Raw genomic sequence first — 20,128 nt, forward strand, 5'->3', positions numbered from 1 at the left:
CAATCTTAGCTTTTAAATGAAACGTAGTCCGATTTAAAATATGCAACCTAACCTCAAAACACGAAGTAGTTAGTTTCAATATTGGCGATTTGCCTAAAATGCACCGCACCGGTTTTCCTAAATTGCACACTTTTTTTTACTGGTTGCAATTTAGGCTAATATGATATTGTTCCATTTCAGATGGCGAATAAAGGCAGAAAATACGTTATATGGAAGGAAGAGGGTATGGAAAGGGCGATTGCGTCATCAAGAACGGTGATATGGGCATTAATGCAGTGGTCGGGTGTAACGGGGTGCCGGAAAAAACATTAAACCGTCGCCTCGCCGGAAACAAATACCTATGCAACTGATTCTAAACAGGTTCGTTCGGGTCGTCCCCAAAGACTTGCCAGCTGAGTTTGAAAATGAATTGGGTACAGCATGTATTAGATTTAGAGAAAATGTTTCTTGGAGTTACCCGAGATTTGAAGAAGTTTGCGTTTCAACTAGCTGAGGCTAATGGTCTACCGCATAGATTCAATATGGAAACCAAAATGGCAGGGGATAAATGGTATGTATTCTTTTATTTCAAGGCATCCACAGTTGTCTTTACGAAAACCGGAGGTAACATTAATGGCTAGGGCCAGTGGGTTTATAAAGGAGAAAAAGGATATTTTCTACAATACACTGACAAAAATAGTTGATGAAAACAAGGTGCATAGCCTCTGATATTTTCAATGTCGACGAGACTCGGCGCTTTCAAACCGTCCAGAGGCCACGTATGATTTTGGCTCAAAAAGGCAAACATCAAGTGGGGTCAAATGACTAGTGCAGAAAGGGGTACCCTTACAACTGGGATATTTTGTATGAGTGCAGCTGGTGTTTTTGTACCACCAATGCTTGTTTTCAAAGTTTTGTTATCAAACCCGAATGGAAAATAGGAGCTCCTCTTGTTTTTTTCCCCCCTTTATTTTTATGGTCCACGTTTGACATGACTGAGAGTAGTTGGAGCAATGCTGAGGTATTTTTGAACTGGTCAAAAACCTTTGTGGTCTTTTATCAAACCTATAGTAATGATAAAAAATGTCTCATTATACTAGATGGCCATACGTCACATACAACAAATCTGGAGGTTATAAGAATATGCCAGAGTCATGGGGTCATCTTGTTATCCCTACCATCACAACACAAGTCATAAGATGTAATGATATGGTATGATAAGAAAAACACAAAATGAAATCCAGTTATTTGAGTTTAAAAAGTTGTGTTTGATTTCATTGTATAACATAGTAAAAGTTTTCTTTTCAATGTCCATGATTCAGAATAAATGGTTTTTTTATGACATATCGTGTTTTATTCTTCCAAAACATGATTTTAAAAGCGGTGCAATTTCGGCATAAATGGAGGTGCATTTTAGGCACATAAAGTGCAATTTAGGAAAAACTTTTTTGTTTAATTTAGCTCGCAATTTTGTTAAATGGCTACTTATTCCAAAAATAGCCATTAAATCTTCTTTGTATAGCCCTTAATGATAACACTGAAGAAAAAAAATATTCAAAAAAATTTTGTTTCCTGAAATATACATGAAAGTGCTTAAGGGTGCGATATAGGCGCACTTACCCTTACAACACTAATAATGATTATTAAAAATCTTTCTATTGATAAGTTAGTTAGTATCAATAAATCCTTAGCACGGGTGGAAATATAATAATAAATACTATGGAATTTTAATGTAACTTAGATTAAAATCACAATATAACGTTTATACATAAGTTAATTAAGTTTCATACTAAAACAATGTATATACATATAAAATCATGCAAACATCACTCTAGCCATATAAAGATGTGGTGCCTACGAGGAGGCCCTCCTGTTCAAATCCTGAACTGGTAACTCAGGAGCAGTTTTGTTCCTTTTCTTCGGACAAAACCCACAGCACAAATGTTGGTTGAAATGTTTCCTTATCGTCTCACAGCAGACGTAGAGGGCGATCGGGTTCATCCAGAAATGGAGACAACCGTAGCAGTAAGCGTAGGACGCCGCGCTGTTCCAGTACGTGTCGGCCACTTCCAAGAAGAAAAGTCTGAGAATGAGTATATTGTGAGGCATGAACCCCACGAAGAAAATGGCCGAAAGTACAATTACCATTTTAGCCACCTTGTATCTCATCCTGGCCATCCTAATCTGACCGACGGACATCCGGCCGGACTTGGCCGCATGGTCCGTAGTCTGCATCAAGTGACGGGAAACACACGCGTACAGCACGCAGATCACACACAGGGGGATGGTGTAAAACACGAGGAAGTCGAACAGAGATAAATATTTCGCTATGTCAGTTTTGTCTTGGTTGATGACACAATACGATCTCTCGGTATGCCCTTGAATACCGTCTATACGGTGTCTTCGTATTCCAGAATTCATGAATTTTGGTATAGAACACAGACAAGACACTATCCAAATGGTGATATTTACTATTATTGTCATACTTTTGGTGGAGAAGTGGCTCTCTATGGGGTGTACTACAGCGTAGTACCTTTCCATACTGAGGGCAGTCAGGGTCAGAACCGTGGCATAAGTCGAGAACTCCATGACGGTCTGGGAGAGTTTGCACGTGGTCTCCCCGAAAGGCCAAGTCCCCGCGAGGTCGGTCAGGATGGGGACCGAGGCGCAGGTCAAGGTCACCAGGAGATCGGTGACGGCTATGCTGAGGATGTACGTGTTTGTGTTGGTGCGGAGAGCTTTGTTTCGACCGTAGACGAGTAACAGTAGCGAGTTGCCGACCAGTCCCAGAGTGAAGGTGAAGCAGTTGACACAGAAGATGACGTAGAACATAAAGTGAGGAGGATTGGGAATATAGGAAATGTTGTTGGTGTGGTTTGTGATGTCCTTGCCGTGTGCGTCTAGGTCCAACTGATTGTCTCGAACTACGTATCTAAACAAAACAAAATTAAGACATCATTAAAACGTCACACGCTTGACATATTTTCTTCATTACTCACTACTTTTGTAAAAATATTTATACGAGTATAACTAAATATGGTAAACATATAACATGATGTATTTTTATACGGATTAGATGAAAATTTCATATTCTAAGTAGTGCAGTTTCTTTAAAAAGTATTTAATTCAGAATGTATGTAATAGTATAGTGTAGTAGTATAAAAGTATATTACAATATGGCAAATACATAAATCAAGGGAGGGGTAATCTACACCATGTGTCGCGTAACAGGCTTTGATAAGCTTGTATCCAAAAGTATAGAGGTCTTTCCATTCTCGATACGTCTTGTTCACAGAAAAGAACATGCGCACATTCATACATAAAAGAAATGTATCTATCTCCCCGGTTGACTCTTCTCTGTGGGACGGACTCGAAACCTACTTCGTTGACCCTAGCGTACGTTTAACATTGTAATACGAAAAAAAGGAATACACAATTTTCTTCCTAGATAAACATCCATTTTATATACGAAGTAGTACAGAATAAAACGTATTTTACAAAATCATTCAATAACATTTTTTTTTTTATTCTTATCGTCCGCTTTCCCATACTCTCGAATTTTGTACAGTAAGAACAACGTTAAACCTTATAGATATGACTTTGTGTTTTGTTGTAGAATTGTGTGAACTATCTGATATTAATGAAATTAGTAGGGATTAGGGCCCATCCTAAAGCTTGTTAGTTTTTTCGAAATATTTATCTGTTAATCAGAAAACTTATTCATGCTTATTTAATATTTTATTATTTAATAATAAAAGAGTATACCCTTTACAAGACAAACTCAAAAGAGTTTGGATGTGTTATTGACCAAGTCTCTAAAATGGAACATCTCCCATACATTATATAACCAAATATGAGTAAAAGTGAGGTTTATTTTTATAATTATGCAACAACTAAACTCATGCTAATTTCACTACACCCGGTTTTTAATAAACCCATTGCTCATAATTCTTGTATTATTTTACTGTACGATGAAAAATTGTTTAAAAGTAAAATTTATCTAACTACTCAAACAAGTATATTAGATAAAATAATATCATTGTTGTTACTACTTATACCTGTAACACTCAATAAAGTTGACTAAAGAGTAAATCTCTTACATTTGTATTTAAAGTTTTATAACCATTTTATGATTTAAAATCAACTTTAATGCAGTAGAAAGGAAAACGTCGATGTAAATTACAGGTTTTGTCCATTTTCGTGCAGGTGATTGCACCTCATGAGGTCAAAGCTGGGGCAGTTACTCACGAACACGACTGTTATCACAATACAGATAAGTGCTTTTGTACGCCATCTTAAACTCCCGAGTGTGTGGTGATGTGATAATTCTATTCTGTACCGGTATTTAAAAGGAAGTACAAGATGAAGAGCCTTGTTATGCCACGACGAGGAAAACAGGTCTGAGGTTAGAGGACACTGCCAGGGCCGTCTCTAGGTTCGGTGCGCCCGGGGCAACCGTAGCCTTGGCGCCTCCCTACTTACCTAAATATGAAAAATTAAATTCACATAATTTTCTAACATTAGATATTTATGTATATTATTTAGAACATTATTTGACGCCAGTATGCACATCAGTGAAGTTAGTGGTGGTGTTATTATCACGCTTCCTCCTTTAGCCTATAACAGAGGCGGCGCCCGGTTCCCCCTCTCCTTGTTGAACGGCCCTGGTAACTGCTAATATAGTCACACGTTTCACATTCCTTAGTAATGTTTTTCGTTTCATAAGGAAAAATGTCGAAAATAAAGTTTGAGAACCTATAATCTTAAGTTATGGCAGAAAACTTATCCCTTTGATGTTAAAATTGTATTTCGGCTAAAATTCTATGTCATTAATATTTGGGACACTATTAATACGTATTACAGTTTTTTACGTATTTGGATGTCTTAAATATTGCATGCATGTGGGTAGGTTTATGTTACCTGTATCAACAGGGTTAGGTTAATTAACAAGATATATCACAAGATTTTAACTTTAGAAGTTAATAGATATCTTACACAGTTACTGCTGCAGATGGAAGAATAGTTTCGTTGTATGTCGAAGGTACAACCCAGTCTTCAACACAACAGTTGTCAGCTATACAGAATGTAATATGAGCTCTATGAATTTTATGATTGGTTTCAAGGATTTGATTTCAAGTTATTCATTTCTGAGAGGAAACAGACAAAGGGAAAATAATAATGAGGCCTGAAACAGTTTGTGCCACTTTACCATCCATCACAGAAAACATTAACAAATATTACTGACCTTTACGTGCAGCCTTATTAGTGATGTTGGTGATCGTGTACTTTAGCAATGAAATTTCGTTCCCAAAATAAAGGATTAGTATTCTTTATATAGATACATAAGTGTCCTAAAGATGTACGAAAAATACTGGCCATCAATCGCATCCACATCTTGGTTGTTTCCTTAAACTAACTATGGACCCGATTAGCCATCAAAATTCCATTTTAGGAAAAAACGTATCACTGAAAAAAAATCAGAAGAAACAGATTAATCTGTGAGATTTCATCTGGTTTTGGATTGAGCTTGTATTACTACATATAAATGTGACTTATATGTTTTGCTATATCGATATAACCCAATCTGGTAGTAAATAGTTGTATGTCTATATGTTTTACATAGGACATCTCGATAACCAAATAAGTTGAACAATGTAGTTCAGATGAGGTGTACCTACCTTCGTGGGATTTAACTGAGCGTTAGTGAAGTTTACAGGCCTGCTTTCGAGAACTAATAAAACCACAAACATGAAATTTTGGCACGTAACTTTACTTCCACGTTAACAAGACATAGTTCAATGAACATTTGGTATTTTCTCGCATCTCTGTTTGTCGTTCCGAAAATAGCCCTCAGTTTTCGAGAACGGCTACAGATGTGAACATAAAATTTGGAAACCTGATCTCCGAATTAAAACAATATCCACTTATCTCCGAATTCGGTCTATATCCCAATTAGGGGTCAAAGGCGACCGTTTATTAAATAATATCAGAACTACGATAATTAAATAAATTATCCGTCACGTTAATTTACTCCAGGCAATGTTTGTACGCTGACATTTCAGAGCTGACATATACAGTGATCTAGGAATAAATCCACCAAGGCCGCAGGTTACTGCAACTGGAATTTCCTTTTTTGGTTTGCAAATACACAAATGCGTATTTTTATCGCACGCTCACTTTGGCGCACATTGAATTATAAATCAAATCAAATCAAATCTTTAATTGCTCGCAACAATTTCTTCACGTTGTATGGCAAACGTCATAATTATTTCTAAATTTTTAACTCTCATACTACACAACTACACAACTACCACATTCAAACTTACATAATTTTTCATACATTCCAGTCTCATTCATCCTTCGCCAATTTCAACCCACTTACAGCGCTGGAGTCAGTTATCGAATTGGGCGGTCTCCCAGTTAAACGCCAGAAACTCGTCATCGCTGTAGAATGCCTTTGACACCAGAAAACGAGCTTTTGACGCCTTGGGCGTTTGGGCGTTTTTCATAGAATTTGGCAATCTGTTGATGAAGTGAACACCTGCCTGCGAAGGCAAGTGCTCATAAATTACCGTTCTGTGTGTTCCAGTTCGGTAGTTATCTCTGCCTCTAGTCTCATACCCGTGTATGTCACGTCCCCTGGTAAGGGCACATTTAGACAAACAGAAAAAAGATGTTTCTAAAATGTAGAGACTGGGCAAAGTCTACAGTTTCAAATTTTTGAATGCTGTCCTGCACGACTCTCTGAAATTCAACTTTGCGATAATACGAATAGCTTTTTTTGTAATTTGAACACCCTCAGGAAATTATTGCCTGCACAGGCCCCCCACAACACCACCCCATAGGAAAGGTGAGAGTGAATTAGCCCATAATATGCCGCAATCAATACCTGACTGGGGCAATATCGGGCCAAGGACCTCAAAACATATATTCCTGAGGACAGTTTGGTACACACATGGTCAATGTGGTTATTCCATGTCAACCCTCGATCGAAGAGTATTCCAAGGAATTTTGCGGAGTAGACTTCTTCCAATATGGAATCTGCCAACATGACAGCTGACCCACATTGGGAGTCCACTGGGCGCAGCGCGAAATTTAGCACGTTGGATTTCGAAGAATTTGTTTGAAGGTTGAGGCTATTGAAACATTGAACTCAATTGTTGATATCGACAAAGGTTTGTAGTTCCAAACCTTCTTGTGAGTTATCTCTGAAACAGAGAGTCGTGACATCAGCATACTGCACGATTTTCCCATGCAGCAGCGATGAATGTACGTCGTTGACATACAACAGGAAAAGGATTGGGCTGAGTATAGATCCCTGGGGAACTCCATAGCTCAGTTGAATTGGTTTGAGATCTGAACCACTTGAGCTCTCTGACTTAAAAATGATTTAAGCCATAAGAGCGGCACGCCTCTGATGCCATGAGATTGTAGTCTGTCAAGCAGTATTTCATGGTCAACGCAGTCGAATGCTTTAGAAAGGTCAAGGAACACACTTAATGTGTGATCCTGACGTTCTAGCCCCTCTACAACCATATCAACCAGACTCACCACTTCGCCTATTTTCCTGTATCCAAATTTGGTGTTCAGAAAGCTGGTTATTTTTATTTAAGAAGTAAAGCATTCTCGCTAGAAAAGGTTTTTCAAATATTTTGCTTAAGATAGGCAAAATTGAGACGGGCCGATAGTTATTTATTGAATAAAATATATGAGATTTGAAACCTATGCCAAATTAATTTCTAAACAAGTAAAAGTAAATGCGATGTTTATTTCTTGCCTTAACTATAATTTTAAGTAATTAAGGTAGAGAGATAGAGCAACATCACTCTATTAGACACAAAGTACTGACATGCTAAGTCAACGCGTCATAATGCGCCGGATCAGTTTTGCGACAATTGAATTTCCGAGCCAGTATAAAACCTCAAACCTGAATTATTCCATTTAAAACATTTGGCAAGTTTTGTTTGCAGATCCTTTATTTGGAAATCATAAAACATGTTTTATTTTAAGTAACCAAGGAAATTGTGCTTTTTTGTCACTCCCGGACCACTACGTGTCGCCATAGCGTGCTTATGCTTGTTCTAGTTGGTCACAATGTAATGCAGATAGAAGGATCAAACTAGGTCTTTGCGTTTGATCATTCATTTGGATTCAATACTGTAATAATTCCAAGGGCATCTTCCGTTCTTAAAAATAGTTTTCCAGAACTATCCATGTTTTCATAGATTAATAATAATTAATAATAAATTACGTAATACTAACAAAACAACTGAAAAGATTTTTTCCAGAGCGTTTGTTGATACTATTTTTACACTTATTTGCCCAAAAATGTCCAAATGTTAAGCCATAGTGAACTGAAAAATGTAATTAGATATGTCTTCCTCTAACCCAAAAACGTAACCGATGAGGTTTAGTCATTAGATATATGTTTTGAAGTTAACACTGAAATTGAATCTGTTGAATTACATAGTGTTTGTAGTTAAAAGCGAATACAACACACTCAATACAACAAAAAACCAAATATGTTTACTAAGACCCTTTAAAACTTACAGGCCAACATTTACACGACACAACAGCAAACCATTCAGAAATGCGTTTTTGAGTAACTGCGAAGTATTATAATGTTATTTTTAATTTAGTTTTAATAAAAGTTTTCAATAAAATAAAGTTGCAAAGTTTTTCATAATTATATTTAATTTATGAGGAATGAGTTTATTTAAAACCAGATTACCCTGAAGTGGTTTGTAGTAATTATGCTATTCCTAATCTAAAAAACATATACGGAGTTTAAAAATAATGCTGAACAAGAGTGGATTACACATTGAATATTCTAATCAAAATGTTCTACATAAGTTCTTTCTGCAAGCTTTTTACAAGCTTTCAAAATCTATATTCTATAGTTTGTAGTGTAAACGGTGCGCTGCCACCAAAACATTTTCTAGAATAAATCACTATAAATACACTTAGTTTATATTTGATCTTTCCCCATTAAATAGAAAGAAAAACAAACAATAAATAATTAATATGACAATATATTCGTATTATAAGTAATATAACTATGCCAAATAGTACTGTAATTATTTTAATACTATTCTTAATTTCTCGGCAGTTCTTTTGCAACAAACGTTGTAACTGCTCGTGTGTCGTTGTCTTTTAATTTCAAATTGTATTTAAATCTTTTGAATAATCTTAAACCTAGAGCAATCCATTCTATGATTCATTTAACAGTTTCACTGCATATGGCCTACACTGAATAGGCCTGTATTCATCCCAGGGATCCTAAGAACGTGTATGTCCAGTTGACAGGTTTTAGTTGTTTGTTAATCTCGGGTTGTGCAAGCGTGCCTTTAAAGTGGTCGTGTTCGTTTACTCACTGCTGGATTTCGTTGAAGCACGTATCGTTGGAATTTTAATGAAATTGCTCAAATAGTTGGTGTCAGGTAAATGATTTATAACTGTACAGGGTTTTTTTTTTTTTATCTCTTTTAAGCCTCAGCTTTCAAGCTATGCTGGCTTCGATGTACACTGATTTATTACACTGGTATTTATTTTTGCAAAGTACTCTAATTTATTATTACACTGGTATTTTGCAAAGTACTCTATCATTCATGTCTTTGCCTGATTGGACCTCCCCGGGATTCGAACCCGTGATCTCTCAGTTAGAGAGCCGAGACTATAACCATTAGTCTGCGGAGGAGGACAGGGTTTTTGTTATTTGAATTGAAATACTTTCAACAGACGCCATTTTGTTAATATAAAATAAAATAACACAATTATTTCTTTAAGAAATGTTCTATTCAATCATATGAGCAAAAATTTGGTTTCCGTAGCTTATATAGTTCTAGAAATATTTTTATATGTATAGGAATTTTTTTTTAAAACGATGAATACTATCCTCCAGAGAAGTTAGTGACACCCTTTTATGGCCCCCGGCCATTGGTGGTGGTTCGGAAGTCATCTTTAAGCTGTTGGCCCCCAGGTTAAGTGTTAAATAAGACATGTGTTAAATGGTGTTGTTAATCCCTTCTGTATCCTTGAAAATACATGAAGGTATTGTACGTTATATATGTGATATTGTAATAAAATACCATAAATATATTGTAACCATCTATGTATCAATGATTAACAATAGCTGGGGAAAAATACCCTGCCACTGCCCGCTTCGCCTACAGCTGTTTTCTTTTGTTTCTACAAAATTAGAAATGCAGAAACTTCAACTTTAAATACTACAAATACAAAAATTAAAAGAGCTTAAAAGTAATGATAATTCCATTTCAGGGTGCACGCGTGTGCGCGTCCAGTTGTTTGTTTAATAATTATTTCAAAATTGTTTTCACGGACAAAGAATTGTTTATATCCGAAGATTACATGTATTACAATATCAGTCTTGAAATAAATAAGTAGAATTTTATCACTCACTGATCTTTAATGTGTTAGATAATAAATAATTAAAATACGAGTTATAAGTCATAAAGAAGATAAATACACATGAATCATTATTATTAAGCGATAAATTAATAATAACAATATTTATTTGTTATGAGTATGTCCCAATATTTCTATTAAATCACTTAATTGGTATACTATTGTGGGCTGAGGAAAACGAAATATTTATCATTGCAATGTAAAATCGTACTTACGGGGGCATGTACAATACAGATGGTATACTGTTAGGTCCACTGTTTTGTGAAGTTCTCCCAAACACAGTCGTAATCATGAGAATTCCAGATAACAAGATATACAGCATCGAGTGGCCCATTTCCATATCGATATTTGAAAGCTGTATCTAAACGGACATAGCTTCTTGTAAACACAACTTTTCCTTCATTAACTTCTTATAAGGTCTACTTTAGTTTGCACTTAAAAGGGTGTAAAATGTGCACCCAATCGTAATCACTCATGTTACAATAGAAGTCTTAAAATCTATCAGAGAACAGATTAGAGACACGTTTTGAGGTACACTTTCCAATTCCCATAAATGAAAAACTCGCTGAAAATTCACACCGAGAAAATATCAACACTAGAGGACTTTCCAATAGAAGAATCCATCTAATTGTAAATCCTGAATTGCTAAACCCCCACGAACTCGGCTGGCCTAGCAGCAGTAAACGCCTAACGTGTGTTCATAGTAACGGACACTGATGTGTCTGGCAGGAATCCTCGGAGTAACCTTCAAGGACCGGTCCGGGAACACCCGTGGCTCGCATGCGTGAAACGACGCTCCTGACTGTTATGATATCGGGGCTGGTGTCGCATACTTTAGCGAGAAAGCGGAAGGCAAGATGGAAGTTTGCATTCCCAGCTTCTTTTAAATCAAATCGCATGTGTTTTAGACTTCTCAACCTGATAAAAATGGTTTATGACGCAAGTAATGAACAGCCTTATGACAGCAAGTAATATGATACGGGTGTAAGCTTTACTGAGCATTTCAAGTATGTGATAATTAGTCCTTCAGGACCAATAAAAAAATCCTCCGTCGATTTAATATTTCTAGCACTTAAATTTGATTCACAATTTTTTCAATTCTGATTCACAATAACTTATTCTGTATTGATAAATTTACTATAACAAACTAGTCCATTTATTTAAATTATTTTGGCTGCGTTATTCAGTGCTTTTTGTATTAGATTATTTTATTTTAATTGTTAGAAGCGCACTTATAAAAGTACGCTAATCGCTGCTGTATTTACATTCTAAGGAATTAAATGGTATAGAAATATATTTTCAAATGTATTTACAGAATTTGTATGTAGATTTAAGAAGTTTTAAATTAATTTACGAATGAAGAGTGAGTATAAATTTAAATAAGGGTTATAGGCATAACTAGATTAGTAACAATATTCTTGAAAATATTAATAAATCGATGATGACCAAGAAGAAATTCATTTAAGTACTGTCCAGCTACAAGGTTATTACTAGGCCTTATTAGCCTACATAAAGCTCCCCAGGAGGTTTCATACTTGGCTGGTTTATACCTTCCAGTTGAACCTATCCCTTGGCACAGCAAAAACCAATGTGTCTCTTAAATCTGGGCAACCTTATGGATGTCCAGGAGCAGCACACCATTAACCGTAAATGTAGAGATTCTGGGATGCAAGGATAATTCAACAGGTCTAGTCCACTTCGGAAAATGACTGTTAGGGATGGCGGGGTTCCCCAAGAGCCTAGACATAAGGGCGTGCCACCCCCTGTCTGTTTTTAACTGGAGAGGCTGGTTCAGAGCTAGCTTCCCCTTTTTCCGAGGGGTCATGACTGTGATTAATGTCCTATATTCTTTATCGTGCATCTCGACAGGATGTGGTCCTACTCCCAACCTTACCCATCCAGAATATCCGGAAGCGGCGTGTAAAGATCCTAAAAGGACTGGGTACAACACTGAGCAAAAACATTAAAGGGGTTTTAGAATTCTGCGATCATTTACATGAACTGTTTTCTTTCTAAGATTTAATGTATATAGTAAGATCTATAGATGAGTAGCCGCACATAGTTACGAGAACTTTACGATTACTTCCACTCCATACAATAAAGTACACCGAACTCGGCCGGCATGATTGTATTTAACAGGCTCTGAAGGTTTTCTTAGAAGGCTATCTACTCAGTTAAAACCCTCAATACGGTAGAATTGTAAAATTCGCATTTATGGAAAAATGGCATTTATTCTGTCCAACACTGCAAGAGGAAGTTGAAAATGTTTATTACGGTTATGCTGTTCGTTTGAGGTCACAGCTTTTTGGTATTTGCACCAACTGCTACTTTCTTTAGGTCAAAGCCCATGATGTGGATTTGAATTAGTTGAGAGCAAATGATAATACTCTGTCCATCATAATGATGTTTCATGTCCATCAAACTACCAGTATTACTTCGAATGGCTAGTCTGTAATATATTTGAACAGTTGCAGCACTACACAACACAAACATATGCAAAATGTTTGCAATCCGGAGAGAACGTACGAAATAACACTGGTAGTATGAGTTAACCATATCTGTATCTGGAATAGGGATCCAGGTGTTCGTAATCTCATCTGGTGAGATTTGTTTGGAGATATAATGTTAAGTAGTTACAAATGCCAATAGTTGAGAAAATAATAGTACTATAAGAAAGTACACTCCTTACCACAGGTACTAAATTCGAGAAAATTTGGTGTGCATTCAACTTGTACTTATTTTTTAATTACTTACCGTCATCGAAATTTGATAATTTTTCACCCAAACGTTAAAAAACAACCCTAAAATATATTCGTATTCTAGGGGCTTTCCTTATCAAACCCCCTTAAGATAATCATATCAAATTACACAAAGCTTGATTTTTTCACAATTATGATTATTGCACTCTTGGTTGTGATGCACGCTGCTTAAAACTAACTTTATTGCCAAAACGGAAATCCTCACAATTCTGAGATAACTAGTAAATCCCCACAACCCTCCACCTTATCCAAGGGGCTGATTACAGTAGGTGTTATGTGATGGGCGTATTAACCGTGTGCTAAATCCACTAGAATAAATGATCAGCTGTTACTCACAACCTAAACATTAGTTAATATTTTATGCAGATAAGAATATGCATTTTTGTGCGTCTGTTTTATTTTTAAATAAAGCTAAATTTCAATACCTATTATTAATTTTTTTCCTAAGTAATTCACTTGAATCTTTTCAGAATTAAATGTTCTACAAATCTGTTTAAGAAAAAAATGACCTTTATTTAACATTTATGGAAGTAATCTTACGTTAAACACAAAAATGTGTTATTTCTTTGCACCAATTCTTGTGTTTTACGTAAGATATCTCTGAAAGTATTGCATTTACAGCTCTGGGACGAATTTTAATAAATTTTTCAGATATAAAAACATAAAAAACAATCGTATTTGTATCTTTGTAACTACCTTTACCATTTTTATACGGCCTGACTTCACCAAGGGTTCTGAAATCCGGGCGAAATCTTTCGCTAGGCGTAACTCGCTAACGAAGCGTTTCCGGGCATATGGTTATATGAACTTTTTTACTTGTTTTTAGCTATAGAATAAGCTCTCGAGAGATTGCCGTTTAGTTTTGAATCACCCTGTATATTAAATTACTATTGCATAACTTATAAATAGTTCGAAGGTGTATAGGGAAATTTCAATAAATTTCTAATTTATTAACGGTAATCATAGTTGAAGCTTCTTCGAAAATTACCAATTTAAGTGAGCTCATATGTAATTAAACATACCAAATTTATAACATCTATCAGCTTTAATTTTGTATATGTGTAAATATTTTGTAAGATCAACCTCTACTGAGATATAGCAAAAAAAAAAACGTTTGAACTCCTTTCCTTTTCTTCTACCACCCCTAGGGCTGAGGACTTACAGGGCGTGATTATATTATATCACGTACCCCAAATAACGTCTCGTAGTAGTTTTTTCCGTTCATTGACTTTCCTTCTGGACCCCTCATTTTGGCCAATCGTTTACAGGATTAAACAGGATTCAATTTAAGATGATTATATATAAACCAAAGAAATGTATAAATCACAGTATTATTGACTAAGCTTGATTCACATGGCTTCTCATTAAGTTAACTATCATAAATCCAAACAAAAGAAAGAACATTAATTGAATGGAGCAGTGCTTGTTGTTTATATAATATATATATATTTCAGAGATCTTTTGGCTTAAAAACGAAAAATTATTTCCATACAAGTCAAAAAAGTATTAATTTGTGTACACAGCTGAATTACATGTTATTACTTACTCCAAACAAATATTGAAAAAACGTAGAAGAAATGAAGAGAACGCACTTAGAAGAATTTGAATTCAGTTCTGTATCTAAAAATGGAGGACCAATGCTAATTTAAGATTTATAATGAAGCGATTATGAATAATAGTATCTGAAAATGTAATGACTTAATATCGTCGCATGTAAAATTTAAAACATAGTACTTTAATAACTTAAATAATATCAGTTATAAAAATCATAAGAAGAAAATAATAATTTCATTTTAAATTTTTTACAAAACAACAATATATAGAGATCTGTACCTGCATCTAATAATTAAATTAATAAAAAAATGATTAAAATCGAATTAACAATAGTAAAATAATAAAATAAAATGTCTAGACACCCGTACTTGTAGAAACACACCATTTAGTTTACACGAACTGTTGCAGTACCAAATATTACGCTTTATGAATAAAACTTTACTTATGTTTTTGTTAGGATATGTAAGATTTATATATCAATACATTTTAAAAATTGAAAAAAATATAGATTTTTTAGAAATTATATTGGAATTTCCCTCAATACATAGACATTATTTAAACTGGGCATACTAACTAACCAATTAGTTGAAATCTGACGGTCATATACTCCTCCCGTCCAGATCACTTTCGTCTGAAGAGATCCAAAAGTCGTCGACGAAGGCGCTCACCACAACCAAACTCTATATAGTTTCGACACCAGTGACACCTAGACTACAAAAAATCTAGATGAACAGTAATTGCTCTCATTCTCTCATCAGGTAAACAATTGAGTGCCCTACAATGTTTTTCACAGCATATCTAAGCGCGGTGGAGCAGCCGAGATTTCTACACATAACGTAGATGGAGACGATTCTATTTGAATGTTGAGTTCAGTAGCATTTCACCTTCCACATATTTTAGCGTCTGAAATCTGACGCTATCACGGATCTCACTCCTGGAATCTGGAGTCCACGTCCGTCTGAAGAGATTTAAATACATATCAATTTGTTTAACTGAATTTACCACAGTGATACTGGAAGAGGATGAATAATTCATGTAAGTAAATAATCGGTGACGCAGGAGCTTAAAATTGAACTCTGTGCATCCTTTTGATCTAGATTATACTGAATAGTTGCTAGGTAACCAGACGGGACCCCTTATTAGCTTAGGTGTCTCTGATGAAGTAAAAAGTTCGTTTTGAACATTTCCGTCGCCAGATTTGTATGTGATTCAGAGAGACGTGGACTTCTGATTCCAGGAGTCAGTCTGTACCCACTGTCAGATTTCAAATGGTGCACTAAGAGGAAGGGGAAATATGCCTGAACTTAATATTAAACTCGCGGGAGTTGTCTTCGTGGTTGGGACATACAAATTTTTCTAACTGAATTTACCACAATTATACCGAAAGAGAATAATAATTCGTAATTAATCCACGAGGATTCATCTACGTAAAAAGTAGAAAGCATTCAGTATGATGTTTTGTACTATACAGTTACAATACACATGACTTATTATTATTTTACATATAACAATTTATTATCATCGTTATAACCATTTGTTGTGTTAACAGGCTTCGCTTTATTTCAAGGGTAACATCTTAATAAAATCTTAATACAGTTCATCCCCTTGGCTTAACCTAACTACTGCCAAAAAGTACTAAACGTTACCTAAAATCATGTTAGGAGACCTGCTGTCCTAAGAACTCCCCTCTGTTTGAAGAAAATGGGCGTATCCTGCCCAGATGAGGATACTATTGTATGAGATAATAATTCGTTTTCAATATGTCTCTATAACTAAAACACTTTGCTAACGCTCAGCCAAATCGTATGTAGATGTATGCGCCATCTTTGAACACGATTTTGAATATGTAAGTGGGATGTTTAAGCATAATTACAAGCCTATAATTCAGTCCGGTGTTTAGACATCCTGAGAAATATAGGCTTCACTAAAGCTGAGATAATTCCTTATGAGGAACATGCACCATCATCAAACTCGATTTTATTTATGTAGAGATGAAGCTTCATGAAAAATTAAAGCTTTACCTCAATTAGTTTTCAAAATATTATGAGGGCAGACATACATAGACAAAGACGTCTCCCAAGCGATAGGCTTCGCCAATGCTTAGGCAACAATTGTATAAACCTATGAACAGTGTTGTCATTTTGATTGTGATCTCTCAATAGTTTAAAAACTCTTCCTATTTGAAGCTTCACACATTAAAAACTTCCCGACTCAGTCAGTACTTTCTCAATAATATTTTTCGCCAATAGCAAATTATTTTACCTTTTTATATACAAATTTGAAACGGTTGTTTTAGTTTCAAAGCCTTCCCAACGTTTGAATTACCGTAGTAGAGGGTTAAAAGAAGCATAAAAAGAAGTTATTACTTTGGACCCACGTAAAGCGCATAAAATGAATACTGAACGATCTTACGAATGTATCTTGTATCTCCCTTCCAAATGTAAGGCTATAAAGGATGTAGTTATGTTCAGTGGAGTAAAGTCATCCAATTTCAAAGTCTTTGACGTGCTGGCGACATTTGGTGTAGCCAATATCCAAAATCTCTGCTTTTACATGATCTGATGCAATGTATTTTAGACTGATGGTTTTGAAAATGTTTATAAATATTTAGATATATATGGCCGTAAAAGCTTTTTACAGAAAACCTTTCAAGAATAAAGCTGAGATATTATTGAAAATAACTTAAAAACCATCAGTTTGTAAAGAACTTTAACAAACTCCAATTAAATAAGCTTAATTTATTCAATGTGTAACGCTGCCTTTATGTTGTTGCCTACGAAGAAATGCATTTTTGTGGAAGTTTAGATTAAAAGATGTAGCCCTAAAAATGTTTTCTTTGATTATTAAAAAACACACATCCTGTAAATTTAAATGTGTGTGTGTGTGTGTGAGCGCTAGCGAGCGCGCAGACCCCACATTAAAACTGTAATTTATCGTGAGTTTTCTTTTGAGAGATACTATTGCTGCGTGCTATAGTTAATTCTCATTTAAATGCAATTTTGAACCAACAATTTCATAGCCATCGAATAGTAAGATAACGTTTTAAAAATAACTAATCCTGGAAAACACCCACTAAATAAGTTAAACTGCCCTAGGACTAAAGCCATCCATTGATAATTGCGAATCGATTGTGTTAAATTAAACACAGTCGTAAACCCGTATATTCTCCGAATGGATTTTCAACGTATATGTGTGGGTTGTTTTCCGCTCCATAAGCCTTTAGTGTAGGATTAAAATGTATGTTTTCACTTGTTTTGTTGTGATTTGCAATGCAATACTGGTACAGATGTTAGATGAAAAAAATTGGTTGAATATAAATGTAAATTATTAAATGGATTGGCGATTATTTTAATTTTATATTAAATAACTTGTGATGTTCGTGATCTGAACCGTGCAGCTTTAATAGTGATTTTATTGTTTACTGAGTGAATATTTATAACCTCATTAGAATTGCATGACATTCGAACTGCGCCTCTCTTGTGACTTAGTTTATTTCTATGTCAAAGGACTCACCCAGATTTCAAATCACATTTCAAATTCCATGAAGATAAGTTATAGAGTATCTCAAGTATCGTTTCTCAGTCCTATTCTCTTCCTTCTTAATGTCAATGAGATAAAATCATCGCTGACACACGATGTACCTATTGTACAGTACGCAGATGTTACGCCTCTACGTCAACGGAATTTCAAATTCGGTTTTGGAACGTAACGACTTTATTGGCTTCAGCAAATGCATCCAACATTTCCATAGCAGCCCCAATATGAAGTCAAATTCTTCAAAATCCAATGTTCTGAATTTTTTAACTCAGTGGATTTCGAGTGTGGTCAAACCATAATGTACCATACTACATGAAGTCAATCTACAAAATTTCTTGGAATTCACTCATAAACGATTACGTAGACATCGTCTGTTCCAAATTAGCCTCAAGCATTGAGGTTTAGAATTCCTTGGCCAAATACTGCCCTATTAAGTTTCTGAAAAGACCTATTATTGCTTGATTTATCAACACCTTACTTACGGACTGGCTTGATACTGTTTAAATTGCTAAAACTGTTTAAATCCTTGTAACTGAAAAGTTTAAGTTCATGGAGCCATGCAGTCCAGCTTTGTAAGTTTGTAAGTGTTGGCTCTGCCAAGTATCTAGACACTGAAAAATATTTTTGTTTTTTAAAGTATCCGAGATATACACTCGTACCCGACTAGAGGCTAGGACTGCGAGACACATGATGGTGATTCATGAACGCATGTCTTTGCAGGAGTTCATTTGATCTACAGATTACCAGACGACATAAAAAATGACCAAACGATCAAGGCGTTTAAAATTTGTCTGAAACGCTGTTTAGCGTCCTATACATTTAATAATGTGGATGAGTTTTAGGCTATAAACTGGCTAAATAAAATATATGAAAGAAAAAATTATTAAAATTAAAGTTTGTAAATTAATTATATTCAAGAAATATTAGCTTTAGTTAAGGATTTGCTAGCGCCCAGCCAAATCCCATGGAGTGACATGTACCATCATCAAATTCTGTCTTGTCTACATACAAATAAAACGATACAACAGAGTATTAAAGGGCCTGATAAACGTAACGAATCTCTTACCGACGCCTGCGACCAGAAGAGTAAGTAACCTATACCTGATACTATGCCACTTTTTAAAATATCAAATCCACCCCCCCCCCCCCCCACCCCCCCCCCCCCCCACCCCCCCCCCCCCCCACCCCCCCCCCCCCCCACCCCCCCCCCCCCCCACCCCCCCCCCCCCCCAAAAATATCACATCATTTCATGATGACTTGGAGTAATAGACTTGTATTATTTAAACAATTATATGAAATACAATTTTTTACTGAACAGGAATGGTGAATTTTATTATGTGGCAAGAGATGTCGAGACATATTTTCAGTAGGAAACTTTATTTCTTCTTATACTCGAAATGAGTTCAATTATCTTACATGTCCTACCAAGGATAATAAGCTGAGCGTCGTTGACGGCTATCACTTAGTTCCTCTATCATACAATTTCCCGTTTGTTTGCGGAGGGATCACAATTGTTATTGTCGTATGTCTATCTTTCTATCTTTTCACTAATGAAATGAGCTATCACACGAAACTGTTCATTGAAACTCAGTGAAGCCCTTTTACGCGACATTGGCTTGGCCGTTTACTCCTACCTTGTAAACTTAACACTACAGTGTGATATTTTTGATGTTTTGCTGCATTCTGTAAGGCACAAACCTTTATACGTTGAGAATTTTTGCACGACCACTGGCAACAATTTGCAATGTTTTACTCATATATGCCTACCATAATGTAAAACAATTATCACTTGAGGATTCCATCATAATTAAACGATGAGTGCCCTTCGCTACATAACATTCTACGGGCAGACTTTAGTGTTCCTCCAATGACA

General features: G+C 35.5%; 1 protein-coding gene across 1 annotated transcript; it reads right to left on the minus strand.

Annotated features, from left to right (window-relative positions):
- Positions 1-1,698: 1,698 nt before the first annotated feature.
- LOC124356363 (neuropeptide CCHamide-2 receptor-like) lies at positions 1,699-11,122 on the minus strand. Its single transcript, XM_046807548.1, has 2 exons — positions 10,620-11,122; positions 1,699-2,911 (listed from the first exon to the last, which is right to left on the minus strand). The coding sequence occupies exons 1-2, from the start codon at positions 10,742-10,744 to the stop codon at positions 1,834-1,836; spliced, it is 1,203 nt and encodes a 400-aa protein (XP_046663504.1). The 5' UTR covers positions 10,745-11,122; the 3' UTR covers positions 1,699-1,833.
- Positions 11,123-20,128: the final 9,006 nt, after the last annotated feature.

This window comes from Homalodisca vitripennis, chromosome 2 (genome assembly GCF_021130785.1).
Source record: "Homalodisca vitripennis isolate AUS2020 chromosome 2, UT_GWSS_2.1, whole genome shotgun sequence".
Taxonomy (NCBI): Eukaryota; Metazoa; Arthropoda; class Insecta; order Hemiptera; family Cicadellidae; genus Homalodisca; species Homalodisca vitripennis.